Below are 17,441 nucleotides of genomic sequence, written 5' to 3' on the forward strand. Positions count from 1 at the left end.
GGCTTCGGTCGTCCCAATATTTAATCGGAGGAAATCTTTGCTCATCCAGTACTAGATGTCGGTCAAGCAAAGTGACAAATGAGAGATAGTGGAGAGACTAAGGCAGGTGGTTGTGAGGTAGAGCTGGGTGTCGTCAGCGTACATGTGGAATCTGACGTGTTTTCGGATGATGTCGCCGAGGGGCATCATGTAGATGAGAAATAGGAGCGGGCCAAGGATAGATCCTTGGGGACTCCAGATGTAACGGTGCGGGAGTGGGAACAGAAGCCATTGCAGGTGATTCTTTGGCTACGACTGGATAGATAAGAATGGAACCTGGCGAGCGCAGTCCCACTCGACTGGACGAAGGAGGAGAGGCGTTGGAGGAGGATGGTGTGGTCAAACCGTGTCAAAGGCTGCAGACAGATTGAGAAGGATGAGGAGGGATAGTTTACCATCATCAAAGTCACACAGGATGTCATTTGTGACTTTGATAAGGGCCGTTTGTGCTGTGACTGGGGCGGAAACCTGATTGGAGGGATTCAAATATGGAGTTGTGGGAAAAATGGGCACTGATTTGGGAAGTGACAATACATTTAAGGACTTTGGAGAGTAAAGGGAGGTTGGAGATGGGGCAGTAGTTTGCAAGGACAGAGGGGTCAGGTGTGGGTTTTTTGAGGAGGGGTGTGATGATGGCAGATTTGAAGGGCAGGGGGACAGTTAACAATATCAGCTCACATGGGGGCCAGAAGGGGAAGTTGGGAGTTCAGCGGACAACTGGTTTAGCCATTCGTCGCCAGATCTGGCTGGACCACAAAGCACGTTCAGGGCCTACTGTCCTCTGCCAAAACTGCTCACTATTCCAGGCTCACCATGGAATGCAAAAGTAACCCCCGGCTTCTGTCGAGGGAGCAGGAGGTGGGTTCTCATAGTCAAGATGAGCTCGGAGAGGGCAAGAGGAGAGATAGAGAAACTGGAGAAAGATGCAAGTTCAGGGCTAGAATCATAGAAGTTTACAACATGGAAACAGGCCCTTCGGCCCAACATGTCCATGTCGCCCAGTTTTTACCACTAAGCTCGTCCCAATTGCCTGCACTTGGCCCATATCCCTCTATACCCATCTTACCCATGTAACTGTCCAAATGCTTTTTAAAAGACAAAATTGTACCCGCCTCTACTACTGCCTCTAGCAGCTTGTTCCAGACACTCACCACTCTTTGAGTGAAAAAATTGCCCCTCTGGGCCCTTTTGTATCTCTCCCCTCCCACCTTAAATCTATGCCCCCTCGTTATAGACTCCCCTACCTTTGGGAAAAGATTTTGACTATTTACCTTATCTATGCCCCTCATTATTTTATAGACTTCTATAAGATCACCCCAAAACCTCCTACTCTCCAGGAAAAAAAGTCTCAGTTTATCCAACCTCTCCCTATAAGTCAAGCCATCAAGTCCCGGTAGCATCCTAGTAAATCTTTTCTGCACTCTTTCTGCACTGCTAGGGAAGGGCGAACCATGGGGGATGTTGGCTCGGTGGGCTAGGGGAAGGGAAGAAAGCGGCAAAGGCTGCTGAATGGATGGTCTCAATCTTAGTGACAAAGAAGTCCAGGAGCTTCTCGCATTTTTCGTTGGAGATGAGGGTGGAGGGAGCAGGGGAAAGGGGTTTAAGATAGTTTGTATTGAAGAGGAGAAGCCGGGGGTTACTTTTGCATTCCATGGTGAGCCTGGAATAGTGAGCAGTTTTGGCAGAGGAGAGTAGGCCCCGAAAGTGCTTTATGTGGTCCAGCCAGATCTGGTGATGAATGGCTAAACCAGTTGTCTGCTACAAACATTCAAGTCTGCATCCCAGACGGGTGGGGAACCAAGAGGCTAATGAGAGTGAGGAACTTAAAGTAATTAATATCAGTAGAGAAAAAGTACTTGAGAAACTAATGGGACTAAAATCCGATGAATCTCCTGGACCTGATGACCTACATCCGAGGGTTCTAAAAGCGGTGGCTGCAGAGAAAGTGGATGCATTGGTTATGATCTTCCAAAATTCCCTAGAGTCTTCAACAGTCCCAGCGGATTGGAAGGTAGCAAATGTAACCCCACTATTCAAGAAAGGAGGGAGAGAGAAAACAGGGAACTACAGACCAGTTAATCTGACATCAGTCGTCGGGAAAATGCTGGAATCCATTATTAAGGAAGTGGTAACAGGACACTTAAAAAAAAAAGTCATAATATGACTAGGCAGAGTCAACATGGTTTTATGAAAGGGAAATCGTGTTTGACAAATCTACTGGAGTTTTTTGAGGATGTAACTAGTAGGTAGGTAAAGGAGAACCAGTGGATGTAGTATATTTGGATTTTCAAAACGCATTCGATAAGGTGCCACATAAAAGGTTGTTCCTCAAGATAAGGGCTCATGGGGTTGGGGGTGATATATTAGCATGAATAGAGGATTGGTTAATGGACAGAAAACAGTGTGTAGGGATAAACGGGTCATTCTCAGGTTTGCAGGCTGTAACTAGTGGGGTGCCGCAAGGATCAGTGCTTGGGCCTCAGCTATTTACAATCTATATTAATGATTTAGGTGAAGGGACCGAGTGTAATGTATCCAAGTTTGCTGATGATACAAAGCTAGGTGGGAAAGTAAACTGTGAGGAGGACACAGAGTGTGCAAAGGGATATAGACAGGTTAAATGAGTGGGCAAGAAGTTGGCAGATGGAGTATAATGTGGGGAAATGTGAGGTTGTTCACTTTGGTAGAAAGAATAGAAAAACAGAATATTTTTTACATGATGAGAAACTATTAAATGTTGGTGTTCAGAACGATTTGGGTGACCTCGTACGAGGAACACAAAAAGTTAGCATGCAGATACAGCAAGCAATTAGGAAGGCAAATGGCAAGTTGGCCATTATTGGAAGGGGGTTGGAGTACAACAGTAAGGAAGAGCAACAGAGTATGAAAAGAAACTTGCAAGGGATATCAAAACCAATACAAAGAACTTTTATAGTTATATTAGGAAAAAGAGGGTGGTCAGGAGCAGTGTTGGCCACTTAAAAACTGAAAGTGGGGATTTTGTCAATGACAATGGGGAATTGGCGGACATGTTGAATAATTACTGTGCGTCAGTATTTACAGTAGAAAAAGAGGATAGCATGCCGGAAATCCCAAGAAAACTAATATTGATAAAATTAATATAAGTAAAGCAACAGTAATGAAGAAAATAATAGCACGAAAGCGTGACAAATCCCCAAGACCAGATGGTTTCCATCCCAGGGTTTTAAAGGAAGTAGGTGAGCACATTGCAGATGCCCTAACTATAATCTTTCAAAGTTCTCTAGATTCAGGAACTGTCCCTCTGGATTGGAAAATTGCACTTGTCACTCCGCTTTCTAAGAAAGGAGAGAGAGGGAAACCAGGGAATTATAGACCAGTTAGCCTAACATCTGTTGTGGGGAAATTGCTGGAGTCTATAATTAAGGATAGGGTGACCGAACACCTCGAGAATTTTCAGTTAATCAGGGAGAGCCAGCATGGATTTGTGAAAGGTAGGTCATGCCTGACAAACCTGATTGAATTTTTTGAAGAGGTGACTAATGTAGTGGGCAGGGGAATGTCAGTGGATGTTATTTATATGGACTTCCAGAAGGCATTTGATAAGGTCCCACATAAGAGACTGTTAGCTAAGTTAGAAGCCCATGGAATCGAGGGAGAAGTACGGACTTGGTTAGGAAGTTGGCTGAGCAAAAGGCGACAGAGAGTAGGGATAATGGGTAAGTACTCACATTGGCAGGATGTGACTAGTGGAGTCCCGCAGGGATCTGTCTTGGGGCCTCACTTCACAATATTTATTAACGACTTAGATGAAGGCATAGAAAGTCTCATATCTAAGTTTGCCAATGACACAAAGATTGGTGGCATTGTAAGCAGTGTAGATGAAAACATAAAATTACAAAGGGATATTGATAGATTAGGTGAATGGGCAAAATTATGGCAAATGGAATTCAATGTAGACAAATGTGAGGTCATCCACTTTGGATCAAAAAAGGATAGAACAGGGTACTTTCTAAATGGTAAAACGTTAAAGACAGTGGATGTCCAAAGGGACTTAGGGGTTCAGGTACATAGATCATTGAAGTGTCATGAAAAGGCGCAGAAAATAATCAATAAGGCTAATGGAATGCTGGCCTTTATATCTGGAGGACTGGAGTACAAGGGGGCAGAAGTTATGCTGCAGCTATACAAAACCCTGGTTAGACCGCACCTGGAGTACTGTGAGCAGTTCTGGGCACCGCACCTTCGGAAGGACATATTGGCCTTGGAGAGAGTGCAGAATAGGTTTACTAGAATGATACCCGGACTTCAAGGGTTAAGTTATGAGGAGAGATTACACAAATTGGGGTTGTATTCTCTGGAGTTTCAAAGGTTAAGGGGTGATCTGATGGAAGTTTATAAGATATTAAGGGGAACGGATAGGGTGGATAGAGATAAACTATTTCCGCTGGTTGGGGATTCTAGGAGTAGGGGGCACAGTCTAAAAATTAGAGCCAGACCTTTCAGGAGCGAGACTAGAAAACATTTCTACACACAAAGGGTGGTAGAAGTTTGGAACTCTCTTCTGCAAACGGCAATTGATACTAGCTCAAATGCTAAATTTAAATATGAGATAGATAGCTTTTTGGCAACCAAAGGCATTAAGGAATATGGGCCAAAGGCAGGTATATGGAGCTAGAACACAGATCAGCCATGATCTTATCAAATGGTGGAGCAGGCATGAGGGGCTGAATGGCCTACTCCTGTTCCTATGTAAGTCTTACTACAATTGTACAGGGTTTTAGTGAGACCTCACCTCGAGTACCGATTGCCCATCCCTAATTGCCCTTGAGAAGGTGGTGGTGAGCTGCCTTCTTGAACCGCTGCAGTCCGTGTGGTGACGGTTCTCCCACAGTGCTGTTAGGAAGGGAGTTCCCGGAATTTGACCCATCGACGATGAAGGAACGGCGATATATTTCCAAGTCGGGATGGTGTGTGACTTGGAGGGGAATGTGCAGGTGGTGTTCCCATGTGCCTGCTGCTCTTGTCCTTCTAGGTGGTAGAGGTTGCGGGTTTGGGAGGTGCTGTCGAAGAAGCCTTGGCGAGTTGCTGCAGTGCATCCTGTGGATGGTGCACACTGCAGCCACAGTGCGCCGGTGGTGAAGGGAGTGAATGTTTAGGGTGGTGGATGGGGTGCCAATCAAGTGGGCTGCTTTATCTTGGATGGTGTCAAGCTTCTTGAGTGTTGTTGGAGCTGTACTCATCCAGGCAAGTGGAGAGTATTCCATCGCTCTCCTGACTTGTGCCTTTTAGATGGTGGAAAGGCTTTGGGGAGTCCAGAGGTGAGTCACTCGCTGCAGAATACCCAGCCTCTGACCTGCTCTCGTAGCCACAGTATTTATATGGCTGGTCCAGTTAAGTTTCTGGTCAATGGTGACCCCCAGGATGTTGATGGTGGGGGATTCGGCGATGGTAATGCAGTTGAATGTCATGGGGAGGTGGTTAGATTCTCTCTTGTTGGAGATGGTTATTGCCTGGCACTTGTCTGGCGCCAATGTTACTTGCCACTTATGAGCCCAAGCCTGGATGTTGTCCAGGGCTTGCTGCATGCGGGCTCGGACTGCTTCATTATTTGAGGGGTTGCGAATGGAACTGAACACTGTGCAATCATCAGCGAACATCCCCATTTCTAACCTTATGATGGAGGGAAGGTCATTGATGAAGTAGCTGAAGATGGTTGGGCCTAGGACACTGCCCTGAGGAACTCCTGCAGCAATGTCCTGGGGCTGAGATGATTGGCCTCCAACAACCACTACCATCTTCCTTTGTGCTAGGTATGACTCCAGCCATTGGAGAGTTTTCCCCCTGAACAAGGGGCATCGTCTCAGGATAAGGGGTCGGCCATTTAAGACTGAGATGAGGAAGAATGTCTTCACTCGGAGGGTTGTGAATCTTTGGAATTCTCTACCCCAGAAGGCTGTGGGATTTTGAGTTGTTGAGTATATTCAAGGCTGAGATAGATAGATTTTTGGACTCTACAGGAATCAAAGGATGTGGGGATTGGGCTGGAAAGTGGAGTTGAGGTCGAAGATCAGCCATGATCTTATTGAATGGCGGAGCAGGCTCGAGGGGCCAAATGGCCGACTCCTGCTCCTATTTCTTATGTCCGTTGGACTTAAGGGAGCGAAGATGAGGGCCATACCAGAGGGAACGACCAGGGTAAGAGAGAGCAATGGTTTTAATGGGGACAAGGGCATCAAAGGTGAGAGTGCTATTGAACAGATTGGTAGCTGCAGAATTGTCGTGGTGAACGGAGGGCCAAAGGCTAAACAGTTGGGAATTTGAAAGTGCTGTTGTAAGTGACCTGGGGGAAGAGTTTTTTCCAGGGGCAGACACAGAAGGAAGCGGGGTTGGGAGGGGGAAGGGGGATGTGGGTGGAAAGGGATACAAGGAAGTGATCAGAGATGGCCTTATCCGTGATTGACACGATGGGAGTAGAGAGGCCACGTGAGATGGCAAGGTCGAAGGGGTGGCCGTGAATATGGGTAGGGGAGGTTATGTGGAGGGAGAGATTAAGGGAGGATAGGAGGGCAGTGAACTCAGAGGAGAGAGAGCATGATGAGTTGAGATGAAGGTTGAAATCACCGAGGATGAGAAGTCGCTCAGTGCGGAGACTGAGGGAGGAAAGCAGTGAAGATATCTCTGAGATTCTTAGCGTGGTGTTTGGGTGGGTGGTAGAGAATGAGGATTTTAAAGGAGGGGTGGAACAAGGTGAGATGCTCAAAGGAAGAGAAGGTGCCAGAGGAGTAGTGGGACAGACTGGAGTGTAATTTGGTGATAAGAGCCACACCGTCACCACGGCGGGGAAGTGGTGGAAGATATCGCCAGGCGGGGAGGCTTCATTAAAGGGGAAGGTGTCATCACCCATAAGCCAGGTTTCCATCAAAGCCTTGGTGTCACTGCAATCATCCACAATAAGCTCATGGATGGCAAGGGCCTTGTTCACAAGTGAATGGACATTCTGGAGGGAGATGCGGAGAGAGGTGAGTTTAGCTGATCCACTGGCAGAGTCCGCAGGGTCAGCGTTGGGAGGGGTGAGTGGGACGGGAAGGAGTTTGGCAAGATTAGCCCCTAACGGGCACGCTGGGTGGGAAAGTCAGTGAGAGAGAATGGGGCAGTTAGGGTTGCTGCTTGTAAGGAGGCAGCGACGAGTGCCTCAGTAGGCTCGTCGGGGGATGCTGACAGAGGCACAGAGGGAAGCTGTAGGCTTATCTAAGAGGGAATGAAACCTGGGACGGTGGCAGAAGAGTAGGAAGGTCGAGGAGTGCTGAAGGGTTGGGGTAGGGATTTGTGGGGGCAGAGTACCCGAGGGGAAAAATGAAAGGAGGTATGACGACAGGAAAGAGGGGCCGTGGAGAGGTAAAGAGAAAAGAATTGGCTCAAAAAAGGGCAAGATTGGGTACTAAATATTCCAGAATACAAGGTGTTCAGGAAAGATAGGGAAGGGAAGCTGATTGGCGGAAGGATTAGAGGGGACATGAGGAGAAACTTTTTTACCCAGAGGGTGGTGGGTGTATGGAATTCGCTGCCCAAATTGGTGGTAGAGGCAGCGATTCTCAACTCTTCTTAAAAAGTACCTGGACCTGCACCTAAAGTGCTGTAAGCTGCAGGGTAACGGACTGGGTGCTGGAAGGTGGGATTAGAATGGGCACCTGGTTGTTCTTTGAGCCGGCGTGGTCAGGATGGGTCGAATGGCCCCCTTCTGTGCTGTATCTTTTCTATGGTTCTATGGTAGATGTAGAGAAAATGTTTTCACTTGTGGGGAGACCAGAACTAGGAGCCATAAATCTAAGATAGTCACTAATAAATCCAATAGGGAATTCAGGAGAAACTTCTTTACCCAGAGAGTGGTGAGAATGTGGAACTCACTACCATTTGCAAAAACAATAGCGCAGTTATAGTAGGGGATTTCAACTACTCTAATATTAACTGGGATACAAACAGTGTGAATGGTATAGAGGATGCAGAATTTTTAAATTGCATACAGGAAATGTTTTTTAGCTAGTATATAGCAAGCCCAACGAGAGGGGGGCGGAGTTCTGGATTTAGTTCTCGGAAATGAAGAGGGGCAGGTGGAAGATGTAGCAGTGGGAGAGCATTTTGATGGTAGTGATCATAATACAGTTAGCTTTAGCATAGTTATGGAAAAGGACAAAGACAGAGCAGGAGTTAAAGTTTTCAATTGGGGAAAGGCCAATTTTACTAAACTGAGAAGTAATTTAGCAGAAGTAAACTGGAAACAGCTGCTTCAAGGTAAATCAGTGTCAGAGCAGTGGGAGACATTCAAAGGGGTGATTCAAGGGGTTCAGGGTAAACATGCTCCTACAAAGAAAAAGGGAGAGGCTGCCAAATCAAAGCCCCTGGATGAAGCATTCAGGGTAAGATAGGGCAGAAAAAGAAAGCCTATGATAGACACCGGGAACTCAATACTACGGAAAGCTTAGACGAGTATACAAAGTGCATGGGTAAAGTTTAAAAAGGAGATTAGGAAAGCAAAGAGAGGGCATGAAAAAATATTAGCAGGTAAAATCAAAGAAAACCCAAGGATGTTTTATAAATACATTAAGAGCAAGAGCAAGAGGATAACCTCATTCTTCTAAACTCCAATGAGTGTAGACCCAACCTGTTCAATCTTTCCTCATAAGACAACCCTTCCATACCCGGAATCAACCGAGTGAACCTTCTCTGAACTGCCTCCAATGCAACTATATCCTTCCTTAAATAAGGGCACCAGAACTGTACACAGTACTCCAGGTGTGGTCTCACCAGCACCCTGTACAGTTGTAGCATAACTTTCCTGCTTTTATACTCCAGCCCCCTAGAAATAAAGGCCAATATTCCGTTTGCCTTCCGGATTACCTGCTGCACCTGTATGTTGACTTTTTGTGTTTCATGTACGAGGACACCCAGATCTCTCTGTACCGCAGCATTTTTATAATATTTCTCCATTCAAATAATATTTTGCTTTTTTATTTTTCCTCCCAAAGTCGGTGACTTCACATTTTCCCACATTTTATTCCATCTGCCAAATTTTTGCCCATTCGCTTAACCTGTCAATATCCCCTTGCAGACACTTTGTCCTCATCGCAACTTGCTTTTCCACCTATCTTTGTATCATCAGCAAATTTGGCCACAAGACACTCTGTTCCTTCATGCAAGTCATTGATATATATTGTAAATAGTTGAGGCCCCAGCACTGAGCCCTGATCCCTGCGGCACCCCACTAGTTACATGAGGGAGAAAGGACTAGAAGGATATGCCGATAGGGTTAGATGAAGTAGGGAGGGAGGAGGCTCATGGATCATAAACACCAGCGTGGGCCGAATGGCCTGTTTCTCTGCTGTACCTACTGTAAACAATTTTACAACACCAAGTTATAGTCCAACGATTTTATTTGAAATTTACAAGCTTTCGGAGGCTTCCTCCTTCCTCAGGTAATGCCAGGAACTCCTCGAAGCCTACGGATTTATAAATCACAGAACAATACATGGTGATTACAGACATTCTTTGCAACTGCCCGTTGCCAAGGCAATCACCGTGTTCAGACAGAGAGGTGTTACCTACAGAGCCCCCGAATATACATTCAACAAAAAAAACCGAGAGGCAGAAACATCCGGAAGGCAGAGAAAGCCAGCAAATGACCCGTTACATTAAAAACAGAGAGCTTTTGTTCGCTGGTGGGCGAACATTTACCTGAGGAAGGAGGAAGCCTCCGAAAGCTTGTAAATTTCAAATAAATTTGCTGGACTATAACTTGGTGTTGTAAAATTGTCAACCGCAGTCCATCACCGGCATCTCCACATCATCGTACCTACTGTAAGTTTTGTAGAGGGAACTACGGTTTATTCATAATTATTGTTTATTTTTTGCCCCAACAGGTGCGCGCCGAGTTCTCGGGGTTGAAGCTTCACTTTGCCCGATCGCCGAGCGCCTCACTGCCGGGGAGCAGTCGCCTTTTAGCCCGATTCCTGGGCAGAGTGTTCATTGGTGGTCACTCAGTCACATGGGCAGGGTAGCAGGCTGCTGATTGGACTATTTTCAGGCCTGGCCTGTGATTGGTGGGCTCTCTGAGCTGGGCGGGGCTGTGGCCTGTGATTGGTGGGCTCTCTGAGCTGGGCGGGGCTGCGGCCTGTGATTGGTGGGCTCTCTGAGCTGGGCGGGGCTGCGGCCTGTGATTGGTGGGCTCTCTGAGCTGGGCGGGGCTGCGGCCTGTGTGGGGCGAGTCAGCGGCCTGGGTTTAAAGTTGCTGCGGAGCGAGTGCGAACTGTCCCAGCTGGGAGCTGAACTCCACACATGATCTGTGCGGCCAGGAGTGCCTGGCCCTTGGCGGTGCGGGCCATGCAGTGCGATTCTCGCCGCAGCGCTCTGCCCCAGCCTCGCACTCTCCTCTCCACCGCTTGCCCGTGTCACCGAGGGGCTGGCTGCAGGAGATACTGCTCACCCTGCCCCTCTTGCTGGGTGCGGCGGGCAGCATCGACCGGGCAATCCGTGCACCTGGCACTTGTGGATATTGATCAGGCGGCAAGCCCGAGAAAATCATTCTTCACAACGGCCTCCCTGGTACGTGAAGTCCGAGTCTGTGTCTGGCTGTCTGTCTCCTGGTTTGTAGAGTGGGAGTCTGTCTGTCTGTTTATCTGTCTGTCTCCTGGTTTGTAGAGTGGGAGTCTGTCTGTCTGTCTGTTTCTCCTGGTTTGTAGAGTGAGAGTCTGTCTGTCTGTTTATCTGTCTGTCTCCTGGTTTGTAGAGTGAGAGTCTGTCTGTCTGTCTGTTTCTCCTGGTTTGTAGAGTGAGAGTCTGTCTGTCTGTTTATCTGTCTGTCTCCTGGTTTGTAGAGTGGGAGTCTGTCTGTCTGTTTATCTGTCTGTCTCCTGGTTTGTAGAGTGGGAGTCTGTCTGTCTGTCTGTTTCTCCTGGTTTGTAGAGTGAGAGTCTGTCTGTCTGTCTGTTTCTCCTGGTTTGTAGAGTGAGAGTCTGTCTGTCTGTTTATCTGTCTGTCTCCTGGTTTGTAGAGTGAGAGTCTGTCTGTCTGTTTATCTGTCTGTCTCCTGGTTTGTAGAGTGGGAGTCTGTCTGTCTGTTTCTCCTGGTTTGTAGAGTGAGAGTCTGTCTGTCTGTTTATCTGTCTGTCTCCTGGTTTGTAGAGTGAGAGTCTGTCTGTCTGTCTGTTTCTCCTGGTTTGTAGAGTGAGAGTCTGTCTGTCTGTTTATCTGTCTGTCTCCTGGTTTGTAGAGTGGGAGTCTGTCTGTCTGTTTATCTGTCTGTCTCCTGGTTTGTAGAGTGGGAGTCTGTCTGTCTGTCTGTTTCTCCTGGTTTGTAGAGTGAGAGTCTGTCTGTCTGTTTATCTGTCTGTCTCCTGGTTTGTAGAGTGAGAGTCTGTCTGTCTGTCTGTTTCTCCTGGTTTGTAGAGTGAGAGTCTGTCTGTCTGTTTATCTGTCTGTCTCCTGGTTTGTAGAGTGGGAGTCTGTCTGTCTGTCTGTTTCTCCTGGTTTGTAGAGTGAGAGTCTGTCTGTCTGTTTATCTGTCTGTCTCCTGGTTTGTAGAGTGGGAGTCTGTCTGTCTGTCTGTTTCTCTTGGTTTGTAGAGTGAGAGATTCGGCAGGTACAGCACAGGAGGAAGCCGTTGTGCCTGTGTCGGCTCTTTGAAAGAGCTATCCAACTAGTTCCATAGCCCTGCAAATTTTTCCTTTTCAATTATTTGTCCAATTCCCTTTTGAAAGTTACAGTTGAATCTGCTTCCATCGCCCTTTCAGGCAGTGCATTCCCAATCATTACAACTCACTGCCTTACAAAGAATGTTACCTCAAGTTGCCTCTGGCTCCCTCGCCAATTACCTTAAAACTGTGTCCTCTGGTTACCGACCTGTCTGCCACTGGAAACAATTTCTCCTTATTTACTCTATCAAAACATTTCATAATTTTGAACACCTCTATCAAATCTCCCCATAACCTTCTCTGTTCTAAGGAGAACAATCCCAGCTTCTCCAGTCTCTCCACATAACTGAAGTCCCTCACCCCTGGCACCATTCTGGTAAATCGTCTCTAAGACCCTGGTGTCCTTTCCTTCCACAATACTCCAGCTGGGGCCTAACCAGTGTTTTATAAAGGTTTAGCATAACCTCCTCGCTTTTGTGTCATCTGCAAACTTTGCATACATAGGTCCAGGTCATCATATAGAAAGTTCAGAGGGGAAGTGAAAAAGGAAATAAGAGGGGCAAAGAGAGAGTATGAGAATAGACTGGCGACCAACATAAAAGGGAATCCAAAAGTCTTCTACAGATGTATTAACAGTAAATGGGTTGTTAGAGGAGGGGTGGGGCCGATTAGGGACCATAAAGGAGATCTGCTCGTGGAGGCAGTGGGTATTGGCTGATGTATTAAATGAGTACTTTGCATCGGCCTTTACCACGGAAGAAGATGCTGCCAGAGTCTTGGTAAAGGAAGATATAGTTAAGATACCAGATGGGCTAAAAATTGATTAAGAAGAGGTACTAGAAAGGCTAACTGTACTTAAAATAGATAAGTCACCTGGTCTGGTTGGGATGCACCCTAAGATGCTGAGGGGAGTAAGGGGGGAAATTGCGGAGGTACTGGCCATAATCTTCCAAACATCCTTAGATACGGGGGTGGTGCCAGAGGACTGGAGAATTGCAACTGTTACACCCTTGTTCTAAAAAGGGTGTAAGGATAAACCGAGCAACTACAGGCCAGTCAGTTTAACCTCAGTGGTGGGGAAACTTTTGGAAACGATAATCCAGGACAGAATTAGCAGTCACTTGGACAAGTGTGGATTGATTAGGGAAAGCTAGTATGGATTTGTTAAAGGCAAATCGTGTTTAATCGACTTGATGGAGTTTTTTGATGAGGTAGCAGAGAGGGTTGATGAGGGCAATGCGGTTGATGTGGTGTATATGGACTTTCAAAAGGTGTTTGATAAAGTGCCGCACGGTAGGCGTATCATCAAGATTGCGGCCCATGGAATAAAGGGGCAGTAGCAACATGGATACAGAATTGGCTAAATGACAGGAAACAGAGAGTAGTGGTGAATGGTTGTTTTTCGGACTGGAGGGAGGTGTACAGTGGTGTTCCCCAGGGGTCGGTGCTGGGATCACTGCTTTTCTTGATATATATTAATGACTTGGACTTGGGTGCACAGGGCACAATTTCAAAATTTGCAGATGACACAAAACTTGGAAGGGTATTAATCAGTGAGGAGGATAGTGATAGACTTCAAGAGGATATGGACACTCTGGTGGAATGGGCGGACCTGTGGCAGATGAAGTTTAACGCAGAAAAATGTGAGGTGATGCATTTCGGTAGGAAGAACGAGGAGAGACTATATAAACTAGAGGGCACAATTCTAAAAGGGGCACAGGAACAGAGAGATCTGGGGGTTTATGTGCATAAATCGTTGAAAGTGGCAGGGCAGGTTGAGAAAGCGGTTAAGAAAGCATATGGGATCCTGGGCTTTATAAATAGAGGCATAGAATACAAAAGCACGGAAGTCATGATGAATCTTTATAAAACACTGGTTCGGCCACAACTGGAGTATTGTGTCCAGTTCTGGGCAGCGCAGTTTAGGAAAGATGTAAAGGCCTTAGAGAGGGTGCAGAAGAGATTTACTAGAATGATTCCAGGGATGAGGGACTTAAATTACGTGGATAGACTGGAGAAGCTGGGATTGTTCTCCTTGCAACCGAGACGGTCGCGAGGAGATTTGATCGAGGTATTCAAAATCATGAAGGGTCCAAACAGAGTGGATAGAGAGAAACTGCTCCCATTGGCGAAAGGGTCAAGAACCAGAGGGCATAGGTTTAAGATTATTGGCGAAAGAACCAAAGGTGATATGAGGATAAACTTTTTTACACCGAGTGGTTGGGATCTGGAATGCACTGCCCGAGGGGGTGGTGGAGGTAGATTCAATCATGGCCTTCAGAAGGGAACTGGATAAGTACTTGAAAGGAAAAGAATTTGCAGGGCTACAAGGATAGGGCGGTGGAGTGGGACTAGCTGGATTGCTCTTGCATAGAGCCGGCACGGACTCGATGGGCCGAATGGCCTCCTTCCGTGTTGTAACCTTCTATGATTAATATATATAAAAAAGAGCAGTGACCCCTGGGGAATACTACAATCTGTGTCTGTGCCTTCTGGTTTGTAGAATGTGTCTCTGTCTCCTGGTTGTTCTTCTGGCCTAGTGTAGGGAGTGACTCCAGTTACTGTGTCTTGGTTTGTAGAGTGAGAGTCTCACAGTAGGTACAGCACAGGAGGAGGCCATTTGGCCCATTGTGCCGAGTGACACACTTGAGTCCAGTCGTGTGTGTGTGGCCAAGTGTGGGGATTGATGCTGATGTGTGTGTCTGTTTTATTACAGGTCTCGATGAGTGAGACTTTGAGAACGTGTTACGTTTACCTCAACCAGACGAGCCGCAGCTTCGCTGCTGTCATCCAGGCATTGGATGGTGACCTACGGTGAGAGTGCTAGTAAGGTGGAGGGTCGGGGGGCGGCGGTGGGTCAGGGGGTGGGGAGGGGGGCGGAGGGTCGGGCACGGGAGGGGGGTGGGTAGGGGGGGATGGTTGGGGAGGGGTGGGCGGGGATGGGAGGGACGGGAGGGGAGGGGTGTGTCCGCCCGGGGTTGAGGGGGGCGCAGGAGGCCGGGTCAGGGGGAGTGGGGGGCCAGCCCGGTTTACTCATGCTGTGCTATCCCTGCAGGCAGGCGGTTTGCATCTTCTATCTGGTGCTGCGGGCTCTCGACACAGTGGAAGATGATATGTCCATCCCGCTGGAGGTGAAGATCCCAATGTTGCAGAACTTCCACACCTACCTGTACCAGCCTGAGTGGAGGTACAGCCAGAGTCAGGAGAAGGATCGACAGGTGTTGCAGGATTTCCCATCGGTACGCTTCCCTGTTTGAGGTGTGGAGGAAGGTGCAGGCTGCACATCCCTTCCACCTTGTTCCTCCTATGTTACACCTCTAATCTTCAAATGATCATTGTCCCCAACTTCTCTTCTCTCCTGCAGGCGGTGACTCTCACTGGGGTACGGGTTCCACAGACACTGACTCTCACTGGGGTACGGGTTCCACAGACACTGACTCACACTGGGGTACGGGTTCCACAGACACTGACTCACACTGGGGTACGGGTCCCACAGACACCGACTCTCACTGGGGTACGGGTTCCACAGACACTGACTCACACTGGGGTACGGGTTCCACAGACACCGACTCTCACTGGGGTACGGGTCCCACAGACACTGACTCTCACTGGGGTACGGGTCCCACAGACACTGACTCTCACTGGGGTACGGGTTCCACAGACACTGACTCTCACTGGGGTAAGGGTCCCACAGGCACTGCCTCTCACTGTGGTACGGGTTCCACAGACACTGACTCTCACTGGGGTACGGGTCCCACAGGCACTGACTCTCACTGGGGTACGGGTTCCACAGGCACTGACTCTCACTGGGGTACGGGTCCCACAGGCACTGACTCTCACTGGGGTACGGGTCCCACAGACACTGACTCTCACTGGGGTACGGGTCCCACAGGCACTGACTCTCACTGGGGTACGGGTTCCACAGGCACTGACTCTCACTGGGGTACGGGTCCCACAGGCACTGACTCTCACTGGGGTACGGGTCCCACAGGCACTGACTCTCACTGGGGTACGGGTCCCACAGGCACTGCCTCTCACTGTGGTACAGGCCCAAATGGAGTCTGGGCCTAGCCCCACACTGTACAGGGGAATCTCTGCCCATGTTTTAACTTTCTGTCCCATGGCCTATTTGTGTTTGAGGTTTCTGACTCTGGCTCTCTGACGCAGATTTCCCAGGAATTCCGCTCCCTGGCCAAGGTTTACCAGGATGTGATTGCAAATATCTGCCACAAGATGGGAGTGGGAATGGCTGAATTCTTGGAGAAAAAGGTTGGATCCATCAAAGAATGGGACACGGTAAGAAAACACACTGGGGATAATTGTGTGGGGGGAGGGGGAAGGGTGTCTGGGGGTGGGGAGGGGAGGGGAGTGTATGTCTGTGGGGGGTGGTGTCTGGAGCAGGTGTATACTCTGCGCCGCCCTGTCAGTGGGGCTGTGGTTAAGTTTCCCTGGTGATGAGCTTTCCTCTTGTGCCCAGCCCTTACTGTTCACCCGAACAGGTCTGTTACCTCGCAGTGAGCCATGTGAGCAGGGATAGTTCTGGTGAGTTCCCAGTTATACTGCACGCTGTGCTAGGTGTGTGTCTGTGACTTGTTACTTCTGCCTGCACCTTGTAGGGGTGAGTTCAGTGATGGTAGCAGAGTTCTGGGAACAGGGCAGGTGGCTGCAGTGAACTGGTAGTGTCGGGACACTGCGTCCCATGCTGGATGGGAGGGCGGTGATTGACACTATTCAGTGCTGGATGGGAGGGTGGTGATGGGTGCTGTGTTTGACACTATATTCAGTGCTGGATGGGAGGGTGGTGATGGGTGCTGTGATTGACACTATATTCAGTGCTGGATGGGAGGGTGGTGATGGGTGCTGTGATTGACACTATATTCAGTGCTGGATGGGAGGGTGGTGATGGGTGCTGTGATTGACACTATATTCAGTGCTGGATGGGAGGGCGGTGATGGGTGCTGTGATTGACACTATATTCAGTGCTGGATGGGAGGGTGGTGATGGGTGCTGTGATTGACACTATATTCAGTGCTGGATGGGAGGGCGGTGATTGACACTATTCAGTGCTGGATGGGAGGGTGGTGATGGGTGCTGTGATTGACACTATATTCAGTGCTGGATGGGAGGGTGGTGATGGGTGCTGTGTTTGACACTATATTCAGTGCTGGATGGGAGGGTGGTGATGGGTGCTGTGATTGACACTATATTCAGTGCTGGATGGGAGGGTGGTGATGGGTGCTGTGTTTGACACTATATTCAGTGCTGGATGGGAGGGCGGTGATTGACACTGTATTCAGTGCTGGATGGGTCGGTGGTGACGAGTGCTGTGATTGACTCGATATTCCCATGACCTCTCACTGATGTCCCTTTTCACACCTTTGCTTTCAGTACTGTCACTATGTGGCGGGTCTGGTGGGGATCGGCTTGTCCCGTTTGTTCTCGGCCTCTGACCTGGAGGATCCGGTTGTCGGGCAGGACACGGAGCTGGCCAACTCCATGGGCCTCTTCCTGCAGAAAACCAACATTATTCGGGATTACCTGGAGGACCAGCAGGAGGGTCGGGAGTTCTGGCCACAAGAGGTGAGTCTGGCATCTGTAGGCAGTACCCGTTACTGGGAGGAGCAATGGTACAGGCACGGACTGCACAGTGCCAGAACATCAATCAGTCCCTTGCACCCCTGAACCCCAAAACATCAATCAGTCCAGTGTACCATAGAACATCAAATCAGTCCAGTG

The 17,441-nt window shown here is 48.5% G+C and overlaps 1 protein-coding gene across 3 annotated transcripts in view; it reads left to right on the top strand.

The window, feature by feature from the left end:
- Positions 1-17,441, top strand: part of LOC137324315 (squalene synthase-like) — a 40,954-nt gene that overhangs the window by 13,040 nt on the left and 10,473 nt on the right. For 2 of the 3 annotated variants that reach the window (XM_067988462.1, XM_067988460.1), the window contains exons 2-5: positions 14,422-14,519; positions 14,761-14,944; positions 15,873-16,001; positions 17,094-17,285. In XM_067988462.1, the coding sequence (XP_067844563.1) occupies positions 14,428-14,519; positions 14,761-14,944; positions 15,873-16,001; positions 17,094-17,285 (597 nt within the window). In that variant the 5' untranslated portion in view covers positions 14,422-14,427. Of the gene's footprint in view, positions 1-10,249; positions 10,618-14,421; positions 14,520-14,760; positions 14,945-15,872; positions 16,002-17,093; positions 17,286-17,441 lie in introns of those variants that run through there. The other variant, XM_067988459.1, reaches the window with a different exon arrangement.

This window comes from Heptranchias perlo, chromosome 8 (assembly GCF_035084215.1).
Source record: "Heptranchias perlo isolate sHepPer1 chromosome 8, sHepPer1.hap1, whole genome shotgun sequence".
NCBI lineage: Eukaryota > Metazoa > Chordata > Chondrichthyes > Hexanchiformes > Hexanchidae > Heptranchias > Heptranchias perlo.